At 44.2% G+C, this 16833-nt stretch overlaps 1 protein-coding gene across 2 annotated transcripts; it reads right to left on the reverse strand.

Annotated features, from left to right (window-relative positions):
* Positions 1–5964: 5964 nt before the first annotated feature.
* Positions 5965–14382, reverse strand: LOC108438136 (CD209 antigen-like protein C). Of its 2 annotated transcripts, none has more exons than XM_017715726.1 (5): positions 14199–14382; positions 13472–13612; positions 12167–12309; positions 7200–7312; positions 5965–6328 (listed from the first exon to the last, which is right to left on the reverse strand). In XM_017715726.1, exons 1-5 carry the CDS (start codon positions 14329–14331, stop codon positions 6187–6189), a joined length of 672 nt encoding a protein of 223 aa, XP_017571215.1. In that variant the 5' UTR covers positions 14332–14382; the 3' UTR covers positions 5965–6186. The 2 variants fall into 2 exon arrangements, with proteins under 2 accessions (XP_017571215.1, XP_017571214.1); XM_017715725.1 differs by having other exon boundaries at positions 13472–13723.
* Positions 14383–16833: the final 2451 nt, after the last annotated feature.

Consider the following 16833-nt stretch of genomic DNA (forward strand, 5'->3'; position numbering starts at 1 on the left):
GAAAATAAATCTTTTTTTTATTGCCATCACCAAAATCTCTAAATCACCAAAACGTCTGATAAAGAATAATTACTTTAACTCAAAAATGCGTGTGAATTAAATATTTCTGTATAAAACAAAGTAACTTTACATTTATGTACAAAAGGGTTTTTGTGTCATGTTACATTGCAGCAAGAACTCACTCAACATTCACCATAAAAAGCTGTGCCAGTGCATCTCTGAGACTTACTGGACTCGCTATATCTTGTGCCCTTCTTTCTGCCCCTACTTTTGCTTTTCTGATGTCCAGAGAATCAGTCTGCCCTCACAGATCCTCACAGGCCTCACCATGCTTTTCACACACATGGTGTAGTATGCAGCATGCACTTATGATTGCAGGGACTTCTACGTCCAGATGTTTCCCCAGGCATCTCCACCGCCCCTTCAGTCTGCCAAACCCACACCACCACTGTCATTCTGGCACTGCTGTATCGCTCGTTAAAGTACTTCTGCTGTTCTGGCAGGTTTCCTGTGTCTGTGTACCTTCTGAGCAGCCAGGATTTGAGAGGATTAAATATGCTTTAACATTACATTTCAGTATGATATACAGTAGAATTTCAGTTGGGCAAAATTGAAAAAAAATGTCATTGTTATCATAATATCAAATTATGAGAAGTCTACCCATCCATCCATTTTCCATGCCGCTTCTCCGCCAGGGTCGTGGGGGGGGGCTATATCCCAGCAGTCTTCGGGCGGAAGGCAGGATACACCCTGGACAGGTCATTATGAGAAATTAATAATTCAATTTCACGTCCTTAATGGTTATAATCTACAAAAAGGATCAATGCTGTTCGTATGTGATGGGTATAAAAAAAGGAAGACGTACTTGAGAGAACAGTTCCCCTCCCCTATTAAGACCAGAACAATTCATATGAAAGTACAAGCAAATAATTATAATTAAAATGACTTTATGATCACACTTAAATTCAATGTCTAATCTTTAAGATGATTTTGTACAGCCATAAAGTTAACTGTCCTTTTTACTTTGAAATGGCCTGCTTAGGAAGTGTAAATAGACAGACTTTGAAAATAGAAGTGACCTAGTAAGACATTTACACAACAGAGACTAAAAACTCATATAAAATGAAAACAATGTTGTGTCACATCGAGCATTTAATAATGCTGGAATTTCAGGATTCTCCATTAGAAAAAAACAGCATAGACCACCGTATGATGTGTGTGCAATATAAAAGAAAATAGGCTTACCAGACATTATGATCCACGATTCCCTACAGAAGAACTGAATGGTATCCCGTACGGTTGAAATGGTCGCAGTGACTGTTTTCAGGTACAATTGTGGGAAAATGACTACTGTCACTGTGGAAAGCCCCATGTGGTTCAAAAGCCTCGAAGGATGTCCTGGAGGTCATCTCCTTGGGGTAGCCAGATGTAGTCAGGCATGAGAACATAGTGCATGGCCTTGCAAAAATCATGGATAATCAAGCAAACAGATGGCTTGCTGATGCCAACCAAGTTCGACAATGTGCAGTAACCCACCCTGGTTGCCACTCAGTAGAACGAAACTCCTGCTCGCTTTCTCAGACATATGGTTCACCTTGTGTATTTTGCTTCTGTAATACATAGGACAGTCACTGATATATGTAGCTGAAAGGCACCTGCGAAACTCAGTGGCTAAAGTCTTTTTATTCTTTTCAGTTCCTTTTTATCCTTTTTTATTTTTTGTTGATATTCTTTTATTTCTTTAATCATTTTTGAAGTAGTTAGACTACAGTTAGTTATCAGGGCAAGAAGATAATAAGAACATATTAGAGATACTCATATATATGTCTAGACCCTGGGCAGAAGAGACAGCTCCTGGTTGCAACAACCCATTAGATATATAATTTTATTATCTTTTATCTAATCTTTTAATTATTTTTAGAACTTTAGAGTTGGTGGGTATGTTGCAAGTAGGTTGTAGCTTGGTTGCCCCTAAGTAGATTGATTGCTAGGGTCCCCTCTAAGTAGGATGTTGCTAAATCCCCCTAGGTAGATTGTTGTTAGGGTCCCCTCTAAGTAGAGTCGCCACTAAGTAGAATTTTGTTAGGGTCCCCTCTAAACAGGATGTTACTATTCCCCCACTAGGTATATTGTTGCTAGGGTCCCCTCTAAGTAGGATGTCACTAGGGCCCTCCTAGGTAGTTGTTGCTAGGGCCCACTCTAAGGAGGATGTTGCTAGCCCCCCAGGTATATTGTCGCTAGGGTCCCATCTAAGGTGGATACTGCTAGGTTCACACTAGGTAGATCATTGTTAGGGTCCCCTCTAAGTAGGATGTTAATAAATCCCCCTAGGTAGATTGTTGTTAGGGTCCCCTCTAAGTAGAGTCGCCACTAAGTAGAATTTTGTTAGGGTCCCCTCTAAACAGGATGTTACTATTCCCCCACTAGGTATATTGTTGCTAGGGTCCCCTCTAAGTAGGATGTCACTAGGGCCCTCCTAGGTAGTTGTTGCTAGGGCCCACTCTAAGGAGGATGTTGCTAGCCCCCCAGGTATATTGTCGCTAGGGTCCCATCTAAGGTGGATACTGCTAGGTTCACACTAGGTAGATCATTGTTAGGGTCCCCTCTAAGTAGGATGTTGCTAGATCCCCAATAGGTATATTGTTACTAGGGTCCCCTTTAAGTAGGATGTCGCTAGGGCCCCCCTAGGTGGATTGTTGCTAGGTCCCCACTAGGTAGATCATTGTTGGGTCCCCCACTAAGTAGAATGTCACTAGATCCTCCCTAAGTAGGATGTCTCTGGGTCCAGTCTAAGGAGATGTCTCTAGGTCCCTCTAGGTAGATTGTCTCTGTGGTCCACTCTAAGTATGATGTCCTTATGGCCTCAAATGCTTAGAAATGTAAATTAATAAAATTACACTAAACTGAAAAATGTCCCTGTCCAGGGTATATCCTGCATTCCACCTGAGGACTGCTGGGATAGGCTCCAGCACCAACCCCCCTGGCTGCGCGACCCTGAGGGAGATGCAGCTTAGAAAGTGTGTGTGTGAAATATGTCCAGCCCTGTGATGGACTGGTGACCTGTCCAGGGTGTTTCCTGCCTTCCACCCAGTGAGCACTGGGAGAGGCTCCAGCACCCCCAGCGATCCGGTACCATAAGTGGCTTAGTGTGTGTGTGTGTGAAATATGACCATCTCCACTGAGCTCCATCTACAGATTATTATATAGATTTACTGCCCTCTAGTGGACAAACGTGTTTTTTTTTTGCATTTTGTTATTCACATTACTTTTCTCACTTATCAGATGCTCTTATTTACAGAGACTTAGTGTCATGTGACCATCATCCTTTTATTGCTCGCATACGATATGTAAAAAGAATAGCACTAATTTTAATAGTGCTCGCAGGTGACTGATTGAACATTCATTTGAGCACATGTTTTTAGTAGCACTGATATTAGACTGCCCGCGACCCTTACGGAGAAGCGGCTTAGAAAATGGATGGATGGATGGATGGATGTTAGACTGGCCATGTATCCCACTTTCAGAAAGGGACATCATTTCTTTAATGGCTCAAGGGTTTGATGTGGCACATGAACACTGTTAGTTGCCAAAACCAGCCTGTTTTGAATGAGCTGTACTTCTGATGTCATGAAAACCAGCAAAATTCCATACATCTACTTAATCAGCCTACAGCAGTTTAGCTCCGCCCATTCTGATGTCTTAGGAGTGTTTCAGCCTAGACTGCTTTCTGAATGAGGTACAACACAGGGCAACCAATCAAACAGCGATTGTTTACATAAATCTACATAGTGACTCTTCTTTATGTTCTAATGGAGGGTTTGTTTTTTGTTTGAGTGGTGGTTCCCCTCACATCGTCCTCATGCTCTTAGAGAGTTTCTCCTGTTGTGCGTAGGTTGATTGTTTTTCATGCTGTTAGGATGTTGTCTTTTGAATCTTGGTTCCTCTCAATGCTTCTTCTTTCTGTTCCTGGACAGTTTGTGTGTTTTGAGTATCGGTTCTTCACAGCGTATCTTCATCATGCTCAGTTTATGCTTAGTTTAGCTTAAGTTCTAGTTAAAAATAAAATAAATTAACTTACTGGTCATCTTTGCTGTATGTCTTATCACAATCTGTTTGGAGTACATGTCAATTTAAACATATTTCAATCAAAATCCATATCAATATTAATATTATTATAAATAGCAATTGAGCAAATAAAATAATGATGATAATAATGGTAGAAATCATTGAACGGAAATGGTAGATAATTCTATTTGAATACTGTCAATTTTAATATCATTCAACTGATTAGTAAAGATAAATAAACAAATAATTGAGGAGTCAAAGGCTTACAGAGATTTGAAATCCAAATCGTAATCCAGACTATGCGTGTGAACGAATATCCCATGACTGAGTGGGTTTATTATTCTTAAATTAATAGCATTTATTACATTCGTGATAGCACTTTAGTCGAGTCTGTGGGAGTCTGAGAGGAAGCAGAGGCAAATGGACTAGATCATCATTTTTCTTTTGGTTAGGTTTTAATACCATCCTACACAGTGTCTGATGACTTTATCATGAAAGTTATATGTCATGGTGAACAACAGAATAAAGTAATAGAAAACAATAGTTTCGGTTTCATGAAAAAAAAAAAACTGTTACAATAACTAAAGTTGCATACGCTTTAGATTTCTAATGATGCACATATTTATTCGTTGTTTTCTCTGGATTTGTTATTCTTCTTGGTCAAGTTTTTTTTCCTTCTCCTGTTGATCATCTCTACAGCAAAGTAACTTGCCAAAATACATTTCGCAAAGCCACAGGTGAAATGCAGCAAGAAAGCAAGTTAGAAAAGAGGAAGTGAACCTGTAAAAGTCCAGCCCCTCTCAAGGAGATTGGACCCAGAGCCCAAGCTGTGTGTTGAGGTGAGCCCGACTATATCTAGCCGGTATCTCTCAACCTCGCGCACCAACTCAGGCTCCTTCCCTGCCAGTGAGGTAACGTTCCAAGTTCCAAAAGCCAGTTTCAGCAACCGAGGATCAGAACGCCAAGGCCCACACCTTCGGACACTGCCCGATCCACAACGCACCGAACCCCTACTACTGCCCCTCCCATTGGTGGTGGGTCGATGGGAGGGGGGACTCATGTAACTCCTTCGGGCTGGGTCCGGCCGGGCACTATGAGTAAATGCCCGGCCACCAGTGCTCACAGTCCCATGGCAACATAGTTCAATAGACAATATCCCTTTAGGACAGAGTTATGGCCCTTTAGGTTTGCCTCTTAGGTGGAATCTTTGTGCATCACTGGGGTATAGTGGTATTTTAACCACCTAGCTAATTAAATAATATTTCCCACAGATGTCCACTCAAAATATGCTGCATGCAAAGGGGCCAGATTTACTAAGGAGAATGCAAAATCTGCAATGTGTGTGTGTGTGTGTGTGTGTGTGTACAGTAAATCTCCACATATTTACAGACCTCACTGTATACACTAACCAGCCAGGTGTACTTCATTAAATACACCTCTTTGTATCTTTGTGCATTCTATGAGCTCCACTTACTATATAGGTGCACTTTGTAGTTCTACAGATACAGACTGTAGTCCATCTGTTTCTCTGATACTTTGTTAGCACTCTTTTATCCTGATTTTCAATGGCCAGGACCCCTGCTGGACCACCACAGAGCAGGTATTATTTGGGTAGTGGATCATTCTCAGCACTGCAATGACGTTGACGGGGTATTGGTGTGTTAGTGTGTGTTGTACTGGTATGAGTGGATCAGACACAGCAGAGCTTTATTTTTTCAGGTTTACCATTTTTACCACCAACATTACATATAAAAACTCAGTGTAAAGCATTTCACACCAAACCACTTTAAATGACTTGAATGAAAAATGAGTAAAATTCCTTTTTAATGAAAATGCTTGCAGTAAAACAAGGTATTACTATTTTTAAAAAAACATTAAGATAAAAATAAAATCGTTGGGATATCATTATAAAGTCAATATCTAAAATATTTTTCTTTTAGCGGATGTATGTATAAGATGAAAAGCTTTGCACATTTTTTGCTTGTCACTATAACACATTTGAGTTGCTGAGATGGACATTCGGTCGACAAATATTTCTGCCTGTAGTAATATTACGTTAATAGTTTTTATGTCTTTGCTTGATTGAATGTGGACGTCAAAGTCTAATGTGTGTCTATAAAGTCAAACATTTTTCTCACAAATCCAGTAATAGGAATTCTTGCATGGTTTATCGTTCCATCTCTTCCCAAGTTGAGGCCCGGTTACCGCACAGTCCTGTGAGCTTATCCATTTACCATTGTTGGGCTGACCGTTCTCCCAGTACCTAAAACAACACAGATCATAACACCAATGTAGTACCCATACCAAAGCTATTTTGTGAGTTTTGTGAATTTGGAGACCTCTGCAATTGCAGTTGCTGTGCTTTGGACCCCCTTCACTGAGCAGATGAATCTGATGACTGTGATTGCATTTGTACATGGATACTTCAGTTGTTCAGTTGTTTCAGCCACACTTATTGTTTACAGGTGTATAAAATCAAGCACGTAGCCATGCGGTCTCCTTAGAGGTAGAATGGGTTGTCTTAGGATGCCAACTTTGCCACAAGTCAGCTTGTAAAATTTCTGCCTGTTAGATCTGCCCCAGTCAACTGTAAGTGCTATTGTACAATGGAAGCATCTAGGAGTAACAACAGCCATGAAGCCCAGCTGCGAAGCAGTAAGCAGGGATGCAGAGTGCTGAAGTACATAGCACATGAAGATGCTGCTCTCTGTAGCGTCACTCACTACAGAGTTCCAAACTGTTTTTGGAAGCAACATCAACACAATAACTAAGGAAATGGCTTTTCATGGCCAAGCAGCTGCCAACAATCCTAAGATCACTCCACTGGACTCTGGAGCAGTGGAAACAAATGCTCTTTTGATGGAAAGGGCACAAATTCCCACAAACATGCTTCAAAATCTTGCAGAAAGCCTTCCCAGAAGAGTGGTAGCCATAAAGTGGGGCCAATCCGTATTAATGCCCATGGACTTGGAATAGGTTGTCCAACAAGCTCATATAGGTGTGATGACCAAGTATCCACATACTTTGGATTATATAATGCCTATAATAGTAACTAGATTTAAGAGGATTTTACATTTACTAAAACATCATTTTTGCAGTTATGTGAATGTCTTTGGATTTCAACGATCTCTTACCCAGTGGTCAGTACTGAGCCGTCCACCCATTTCCAGACCCCCTCTGTTTCTCTGTCACTCAGTCCAATAAAAACTGCAGCATCTTTGCAGCAGCTCAACGAGTCCACAAACTCCTGCTGAAATGAAACAGAGCTAGGTTGCATTTCTTGTTTTCATTTCTTATATATTTTGCTTTTAAAGGACATGAGTCATTTTACCTAATAGACCATAAGCCTCCATTTGATATATGCGCAAGGCCCTACTATGCTATTTTTCATTCATCCTGGGACTATTTTTTAATGTCAGTTAAGCATTATGGGACTATTTTTGAGCAAAGCCACTGTGATATATGATCACAATTTCTGTTCAGACTGTGAAAAGTACAGTCAAACTGCCCCACCTAAAAACTTGATTTCAAACAAACCCACTTCACTTAGTTGGAGTTTACTTTCACTCGTGTGTGTGACCAAAACGGAAAATCATTTTAAGGGTCCCAGGATGGTTGTTGAAAAAAGTAGCAAAAGAGCTACTGGATATCAATTATGATGTGTTCTAGCTCTTAATTACAACCAAAATTGATTACCGTTTCATTGTGTTGCAGTCAAAAAGACCAGAAGAAACAATGCTAACCTGCCTTGGAATTGTTTTCAGCTCTTTTTTTACTTCAGTGTGATTTGGTTTTTGGCCTCTTGTGTGCTGTTTCAGTCATACTTATTGCTAATGTGTATGAAATCCAAGCTATGCAGTCTCCATAGACAAACACTGGCAGTAGAGTCTAGTCCATTGTGAATTGGAATGGGAGTCTAATAGGTGTAATGGTTCTCCTGGCAACCGCCAAACCCAAACTCATCCATCGGATTCCCAGAGAACACGTCTCCGCTGCTCTAGAGTCCAGTGGTGGCGCTTTACACCACTGCATTCGACACTTTACATTGTGCTTGGTGATGTAAGGATTGGATGCAGCTGCTTGGACATGGAAACCCATTCCATGAAGCTCTCTACACTGTTCTTCAGCTCATCTGAAGGCCACATGAAGTCTGGAGGTCTGCAGAAAGTTGCCGACCTCTGTGCACTATGCACCTCAGCATCCGCTGACCCCGTCTGTCATTTTATGTGGCTGACCACTTCGTGGCTGAGTTGCTGTCATTCGCAATCGCTTCCACTTTGTTATAATACCACTGACAGTTGACTGTTGAATATTTAGTAGTGAAGAAATTTCACGAATGGACTTGTTGCACAGGTGGCGTCCGATCACGGTACCACACTGGAATTCACTGAGCGACCCATTATTTCACTAATGTCTGTAGAAGCAGTCTGCAGGCCTAGGGGCTTGCTTTTATACATCTGTGGCAATGGAAGTGATTGGAACAGCTGAATTCAATTATTTGGATGGGTGAGTGTATACTTTTCGAAATATAGTGTATATTATATCTGTTAAGTGCAGAAACAAGAAATGCAATATTGTAATAAATATGAATTAAATTCCTCTCCTTGGATCACCACCTTATCGTGGTGGAGGGGTTAGCGTGCTTGAATGATCTTAGGAGCTATGTTGTCTGGAGCAAAAGCTCCTGGTAGGGTCTCCCATGGCAAACTGGTCCTAGGTGACAGGTCAGACAAAGTGTGATCCATAATAACCCCTATGAAGACACAAAAACAGGACTTGTGTACCCTGCCCGGAACAGGGTTACCGGGGCCCCACCCTGGAGCCAGGCCTGGGGGAGGGGCTCGCCAGCGAGCATCTGGTGGCCGGGCATTTACTCATAGTGCCCGGCCGGGCCCAGCCCGAAGGAGTTACATGAGTCCCCCCTCCCATCGACCCACCACCAATGGGAGGGGCAGTAGTAGGGGTTCGGTGCGTTGTGGATCGGGCAGTGTCCGAAGGTGTGGGCCTTGGCGTTCTGATCCTCGGTTGCTGAAACTGGCTTTTGGAACTTGGAACGTTACCTCACTGGCAGGGAAGGAGCCTGAGTTGGTGCGCGAGGTTGAGAGATACCGGCTAGATATAGTCGGGCTCACCTCAACACACAGCTTGGGCTCTGGGTCCAATCTCCTTGAGAGGGGCTGGACTTTATTCTTTTCTGGAGTTGCCCATGATGAGAGGCGGCGGGCAGGTGTGGGCTTTCTCATAGCCCCTCGACTCGGTGCCTGTATGTTGGGGTTTTCTCCGGTGGATGAGAGGGTAGCTTCCCTACGCCTTCGGGTTGGGGAACGGGTCCTGACTGTTGTCTGTGCTTATGCACCGAACAGCAGTTCAGAGTACCCAGCCTTCTTAGAGTCCTTGGGAAGGGTGCTTGAAAGTGCTCCTCCTGGAGACTCTATTGTCCTACTGGGGGACTTCAACGCTCACGTGGGCAATGACAGTGAGACCTGGAGGGGTGTGATTGGGAGGAATGGCCTCTCTGATCTGAACCCGAGTGGCGTTCAGTTTTTGGACTTCTGCGCAAACCACAGTTTGTCCATCACGAACACCATGTTTGAACACAAGGATGTCCATAAGTGCACATGGCACCAGGACACCCTAGGCCGCAGTTCAATGATTGACTTTGTAGTCGTGTCATCGGACTTGCGGCCATGTGTTTTGGACACTCGGGTAAAGAGAGGAGCTTAGCTATCAACTGATCACCACCTGGTGGTGAGTTGGATCAGGTGGTGGGGGAAGATGCCGGTCAGACCAGGCAAGCCCAAACGCATAGTGAGGGTTTGCTGGGAACGTCTAGCAGAAGAACCTGTCAGATTGATCTTCAACTCACACCTCCGTCAGAACTTTGACCAGATATCGGGGGAGGTGGGGGACATTGACTCAGAATGGGCCATGTTCCGTTCCTCCATTGCTGAAGCGGCTGACTGTAGCTGTGGCCGTAAGGCAGTTGGTGCCTGTCGGGGCGGTAATCCTCGAACCCGGTGGTGGACACCCCAGGTGAGAGATGCCGTCAAGCTGAAGAAGGAGTCCTACCGGACATGGTTGGCCTGTGGGACACCAGAGGCAGCTGGCAGGTATCGACAGGCCAAGCGATCTGCGGCTTCAGTTGTTGCCAAGGCAAAAACCCGTGTATGGGAGGAGTTTGGTGAGGCCTTGGAAACTGACTTTAAGTCGGCTCCGAAAAGATTCTGGCAAACCGTCAGGCGACTCAGAAGGGGAAAGCAGTGTGCCACTAGCACTGTATATAGTGGAGATGGTGTGCTGCTGACTTCGACTGAAGACGTCATTGGGCGGTGGAAGGAATACTTTGAGGACCTTCTCAATCCCACCGACACGTTCTCCAGTGAGGAGGCTGAGTCTGGGGACATGGGAATAGGCTTGTCCATTACTGAGGCCGAAGTCGCTAAGGTAGTTAAGAAGCTCCTTGGTGGCAAGGCTCCAGGGGTGGATGAGATCCGCCCTGAGTTCCTCAAGGCTCTGGATGTTGTGGGGCTGTCTTGGCTGACACGTCTTTTCAACATTGCGTGGACATCGGGGGCGGTGCCACTGGATTGGCAGACTGGGGTGGTGGTGCCTCTTTTTAAAAAAGGGGACCGGAGGGTGTGTTCCAAATCACACTCCTCAGCCTCCCTGGCAAGGTCTATGCAGGGGTACTGGAGAAGAGAGTCCGGCTTATAGTCTATAACCTCGGATCCAGGAGGAACAGTGCGGTTTCCGCCCTGGTCGTGGAACACTGGACCAACTCTTCACCCTCTCCAGGATTCTGGAGGGTTCATGGGAGTTTGCCCAACCAGTCCACATGTGCTTTGTGGATCTGGAGAAGGCATTCGACTGTGTTCCCCGGGGTATTCTGTGGGAGGTGCTTCGGGAGTACGGGGTAAATGGCTCTTTGCTACGAGCCATTCAGGCCCTGTACAAACAAAGCTGGAGTTTGGTTCGCATAGCCGGCAGTAAGTCAGACTCGTTCCCAGTGAGAGTTGGACTCCGTCAGGGCTGCCCTTTGTCACCGATTCTATTCATAATTTTTATGGATAGAATTTCTAGGCGCAGTCAAGGGATGGAGGGTGTCCGGTTTGGTGACCTCAGGGTCACATCACTGCTGTTTGCAGATGATGTGGTCCTATTGTGGACATCAGGCCGCGAACTTCAGCTTTCGCTGGATCGGTTTGCAGCCGAGTGTGAAGCGGCTGGGATGAGAATCAGTACCTCTAAATCCGAGACCATGGTTCTCAGGCGGAAAAGGGTGGAGAGCCCTCTCTGGGTCGGGGATAGGCTCTTGCCTCAAGTGGAGGAGTTCAAGTATCTCGGGGTCTTGTTCACGAGTGATGGTACAAGGGAGCGGGAGATTGACAGGCGGATTGGTGCTGGGTCAGCAGTGATGCGGGCTCTTTACCGGTCTGTTGTGGTAAAGAAAGAGCTGAGCCATAAGGCAAGGCTCTCGATTTACCGGTCGATCTACGTTCCCACCCTCACCTATGGTCATGAGCTTTGGGTAATGACCGAAAGAATAAGATCGCAAAAACAAGCGGCCGAAATGAGTTTCCTCCGCAGGGTGTCTGGACTCTCCCTTAGAGATAGGGTGAGAAGTTCAGTCACCCGGGAGGGACTCGGAGTAGAGCCGCTGCTTCTTCACGTCGAGAGGAGCCAGCTGAGGTGGTTCGGGCATCTGGTTAGGATGCCTCCTGGATGCCTCCCTTGGGAGGTGTCACAGGCGAGTCCACCTGGGAGGAGACACCGGGGAAGACCCAGGACACGCTGGCGCGACTATATCGCCCAGCTGGCCTGGGAGCGCCTCGGAATCCCCCTTGGAGAGCTGGTGGAAGTGGCTAGGGAAAGGGAGGTCTGGGCTTCATTGCTTAGGATGCTGTCCCCGGGACCCGAACCCCGGACAAGCGGAAGATAATGGATGGATGGATGGATGGATGGATGGATGGATGAATTAAATTTGGAACTATATAGTTTATGTATAGTAAAGGCTTCAATAGAATAGCCCTAATAGATCGAATTCCAATACATATTAGCATTTAATAAAGACCTATCTGCAAATTTTTTATGTGTGTATTGCCTGTTCTTCTTTGCTGTTTATGATGACCAGGTCTGCTCCTCTTTTTCTGCAGTCCTGTCTGCTGCTGTTCCAGGTCTTCTGCTCAGTAGAGATGTAGTAAAGCCTGGAATTGAAGTACCTCCATCCCTCCTGGGCAGCCTTTTCTAACAAACAGAATCTATAATGTTAAATAATTCTCTTTAAACTTTTGTACTACCACATTGCGAATTCCCAAAAATAGCAATACAATCCAATTATTATATATAAAAATGCATGTAGTGCTGCACAGTCATGGTCCACAGTCGCCACGGTTGCTCTCAGACATTGGCCTCTACTAAACGTGCTGCCGCTGCTCCATCAGTGATCGAGGGTATCACAGCTGCTCTGCCAGCAGCTGAGAGCCTTACCTCTGCACTTACAGCTTCACTTACTGCTCCACTTCTGCCCACTGAGGAGCCAGTTCAGCTTCTCTCTGGGTTCTATCACACGCTTCATTGACTGTTCCTGATAAGCCCAACTTCCCTGTTCCAGTTTCCATGTATATAGGGATGTGAAAAAGTGTTTGCCCCTCTCCTGATTGCTTCTATTTCTGCTAATTTGTCACATTTAAATGTTTCAGGTCATCCAACTAATTTTAATATAAGACAACATGAGTAAACACAAAATGCTTGTAAATTATATTCCATTTCTTTAAGATTTTAAGATGAAGATTTATTCAACACCTATGTCATCTGTGTGAAAAATGAATTGCCCTGGGCTTGGTCTCCCCTGCCCTATGAAGCTTGACATTTTATTCCATTATGAAAACTGTTTTCAAGAAATTTCTCCTGGAAGAGCCTAAAATAAATAAAGGAATTGTAGGAGAATATTCTTATTTTTTTCTAATTTACACCCATTCTTGTACCACGTATCAATAGGATGGTATCACATTTATCTTTATCATGCTGAGGGGTTATCATATATGCACGAATTCCATTTCTGCCAGGGTTCGCGAATCACCCCATCTTTTGTTCTGTAGCTGTAATTTTTTAAAACGATGGACCAGCCTTGCGGTAATTTTGAGCCCTCAGCTTTTTCGATCATTGACATGGCGGTCCTGCATCTCATAACGACCTAGAGTGGTGACTTTGAGGAGGGCTGTAGGGCCTACACCCATGCCATGTTACAGTACCTACCTCTGTCCCAGTTCCGCAGGGTCGTTGACCCTTCTACTTTCCCAACTCAGCTCTAATAAAACTCAATGGCTAAATAAACTCTTTGGGCCTCTAATTGATGAATCACCCATATTTGAAACGATAATGTTTCTATAATGTGATAATGACTTACCCAAACACGAAAGTTTCTTCTGAAGGTTGTCCTTCTCTGCAATCACACTGATGTAGCTTGTTTCTAGGTGGTCTCTTCCTGTAGTCAGGTTCTTGTAGCTGGTCAGCAAGTAGTTGTAACTGGTCAGTAGCTGGTCTCTCTCTGCAGTGAAGTTGAGCGATGTCACTGTGATGGTAATCAGCAGGAGAACACACAGCAACCCCAAACACACTGCAGCCAGTCTGTAGTACTTGTTCCTTGTTTTTTCAGATTCTGCAACAGGACCATCCATAGAAAAAGGAAAATCAAACCAAACAGATCTCCTTCATATCTCTGTAGCTGCTCCCAAACAATAATTAGACCAGATGGAAACACAAAGGAGACTTTCACTCAAGCCTCCTGCTGTTTAGGTGTTTTGCCTTGAGCTCCTTCTTGAGTTTTAGTAGAGATTTCAATAAAGTCAGATTTACCAATAAAACAGCACTCATGTTTATCTGCAACAAAGCTAAAGAATGGAAGAACCTTCTCAGTTATGATGCTGTGAATAACCAGGGCAACTTTTATCTGAGCCTGAAGTATCTTACGTCTCTTATTTTTCTAATGAGCCAAAAAAATAACAATGAATTGTTCCTCTGGACACTGAAGTATATGGACCTGAATATTATGCACATGTTAAACCATTAAACATTTCATAGAGATTAAAAAATGAGATAAATGAGGAGGAAGATAGAGGAGAGAACATGCGTACCTGAGCTCTTCTGTTCCTGATTCTTTCTTATTGTTTGGGACCCCATATGCTCAGCTTTGATGTCTTCATATAGATCCTCAGATGAATCTACAGAAGTTACTGAATTCTCATATATAACTGGTGTAATTTCCATTCCGCTCTCTGCAGTAATTCAGGTCTTGACGTGTGGATCAGGTCTGAGAGACGTAACCATTTCCTTATGAAATGACTCAGTTTTAAATAGTGGCTGATCTACATCAAACACTTCAGCTTTCAGAATGACTCAGTGTGTGTGAGTGTGGTATTTTACGCAAACTCTGTGGACAGGAACTTCAGATTGTGGACTGTGTGCTGTTGACTTTCTGCAAAGAAAATCCTGTGACAGTTTATATCAATTAGACCTCACATTCTTTCATGGTCAAAATAGGGACCCGTAGAACATTTCTCTTTCTACACATCCAAAGCCCAAAACAAATGTAATAAAATGTTGTTGTCATTTTTTGTCATCAGAGGCAAGACGTCACAGGTGAATCCAGTATTCTGGTTGATTGTTATTGTTTTGTATCACCATAGAGCAGAAGAGTTGGGATAGTGTGGTTGGTTAGTGTAGTGGTTAACACCTTTGCCTTCTACGCTGTAGACTGGGGATCAATCCCCGACCAGGGCAAGCACCCTACACTATAATAAGGGTCCTTGGGCAAGACTCCTAACACCACCTTGGCCTACCTGTGTAAAATGATCAAATTGTAAGTCGCTCTGGATAAGAGCGTCAGCAAAATGCCATAAATGTAAGTGTTGGAATAGGTAGGGAGATGATTGCACTGCTGTAAAGAATTGGCTCTAGCCTGGTGTTATAACACGGTGGGAAAGTAGCATGCTTGGAAATAGTCTGTTCTAAGCTCGCCAACCTACTTTCAGGTTTCAGGTTATTTTCAGAATGATTCAGTCCATTGAAGTGAATATAAATATATACACACCAATCAGGCATAACATTATGACCGCCTCCTTGTTTCTATGCTCATTGTCCATTTATCAGCTCCAATTACTATATAGGTGCATTTTGTAGTTCTAAAAACTCCAGCAGCACTGCTGTGTCTGATCTACTCAGACCAGCGCAACACACAAAAAAACACCACCACCATGTCAGTGTTACTACAGTGCTGAGAACGATCCACCACCCAAGTAGTACCTGCTCTGAGAGCATCTATGAAGAACAGGGTAAACGGGGGATAACAAAGTATGCAGGGAAACAGATGGACGACAGTCTGCACAGTATCTGTACAGGGTGATTCAGAAAGAATCATCCCATTTCAAACTGCCATATCTTTACAATCATGAGGTGCCTAGGAACCAATCACATACCAATTGAAAGAGGTGGTCATAGAGACTCTGACTGTCTCCAGAAGATGACTTCCTTCAGTCTGCGAGGAGATGAAGACCCCTGAGCAACAAGCATTCTCCACTTCAGTAAGAGTGAATCTTACTGTGATCTAACTGTGCAATGTGATTTTCATGGGCAGTGAACCTCCAACAGCTCAGAGTGTTCGTCGTTGGTTCAACAGCACTGGATGATCTCCGAAATCACACTGAAAGAGCCGTGACTACAGTGACATGCTCAAGCGAGTATGGAATGAATTTGACTATTGTGGTGATGGAAAATGGAAATTCATTGTCTTGTCCCTACATCAATGATATGAAATGTTATGTAATTTCTCAAAGGCCTATGGCAAAATCTGCACTAAATATGTGGATGGAAACCTGGTTATTGTCACAAAGCAGCTTTATAGTCATTTGGGTGCAGAATCATAATGGACAAGCTGAGGGCAACAGTGACAAGTCTGATGAGACTCACAGACAAGGTAATATCCCACTGATATTCAGTTCATATAGAAGAAGCATCTGTAACAGCCAGGGAGTTTTAATTAAGTAAAAAAGTAATACATTTGTGAAAATGGTTTCCCATCATTTATAATGATTCATATTACTATTCTGCTAATAACTTTAGCTTAACTTTGTAGCACAGCATGGGCTAACCCGGGCTCAAGGAGGATGCTGGAGGCAGGATTCAGGGTTGCCGAATCAGGTGGTTCTCATTAAGGGCAGCATGAGCACCAGAGGCAAGAGGGATCGAGATCGAGATCGAGACTGCCTCCCCATTACTGCCCCCAGCTGGAAGCTCAGGGTTGAACGTAGTGGCCTCACTGCGTAACAGGGGGCAGGGCCCGGGGGGCCGAGCTCGGGACTCACTCCTTCCTCTGGAGCCTCTAGTGATCAGCACCAGCGTCGTCCTCCTCCTGCTGTCACTCCCATGACCCACGTCCATCAGGGGAGCTTGGGCTTTGAGCTCCGCCCCTCCACACTCGCAGCTGTCTCCCAGGCGTCCTCGCTGAGGTGCGTTGCCACTGAGTGTTCGGGCCCGCCTTTCTGCCAGCACTCTCGGCCATCATCGTCGGGGCCTGGGGGCAGGTGCATGCCACAAACTTATATACGGAATATCCGCAGACCTTAAAATCAGATTCATTGGTTTGCGGAGCTGTGTATTTATTGCAGTATATTTCAAATTTCTACACAAAGTCACATGTTTTTCCTTGTCTGTAGAACATATCACGTGTGGTGACGCTTTGTACCATGCAAATAGCTATAAAGATAATAAACA

Source organism: Pygocentrus nattereri, chromosome 22, assembly GCF_015220715.1.
Source record: "Pygocentrus nattereri isolate fPygNat1 chromosome 22, fPygNat1.pri, whole genome shotgun sequence".
Lineage (NCBI taxonomy): Eukaryota > Metazoa > Chordata > Actinopteri > Characiformes > Serrasalmidae > Pygocentrus > Pygocentrus nattereri.

Coding starts and splice junctions, on each gene's coding strand:
- LOC108438136 (XM_017715725.1), bottom strand. CDS start 14,331: ATGGAAATTACACCAGTTATATATGAGAATTCAGTAACTTCTGTAGAT. Junction 13,724..14,198: donor TCAGGAACAGAAGAGCTCAG/GTACGCATGTTC, acceptor GTCCTGTTGCAG/AATCTGAAAAAACAAGGAAC. Junction 12,310..13,471: donor GAAGAAACTTTCGTGTTTGG/GTAAGTCATTAT, acceptor TCTGTTTGTTAG/AAAAGGCTGCCCAGGAGGGA.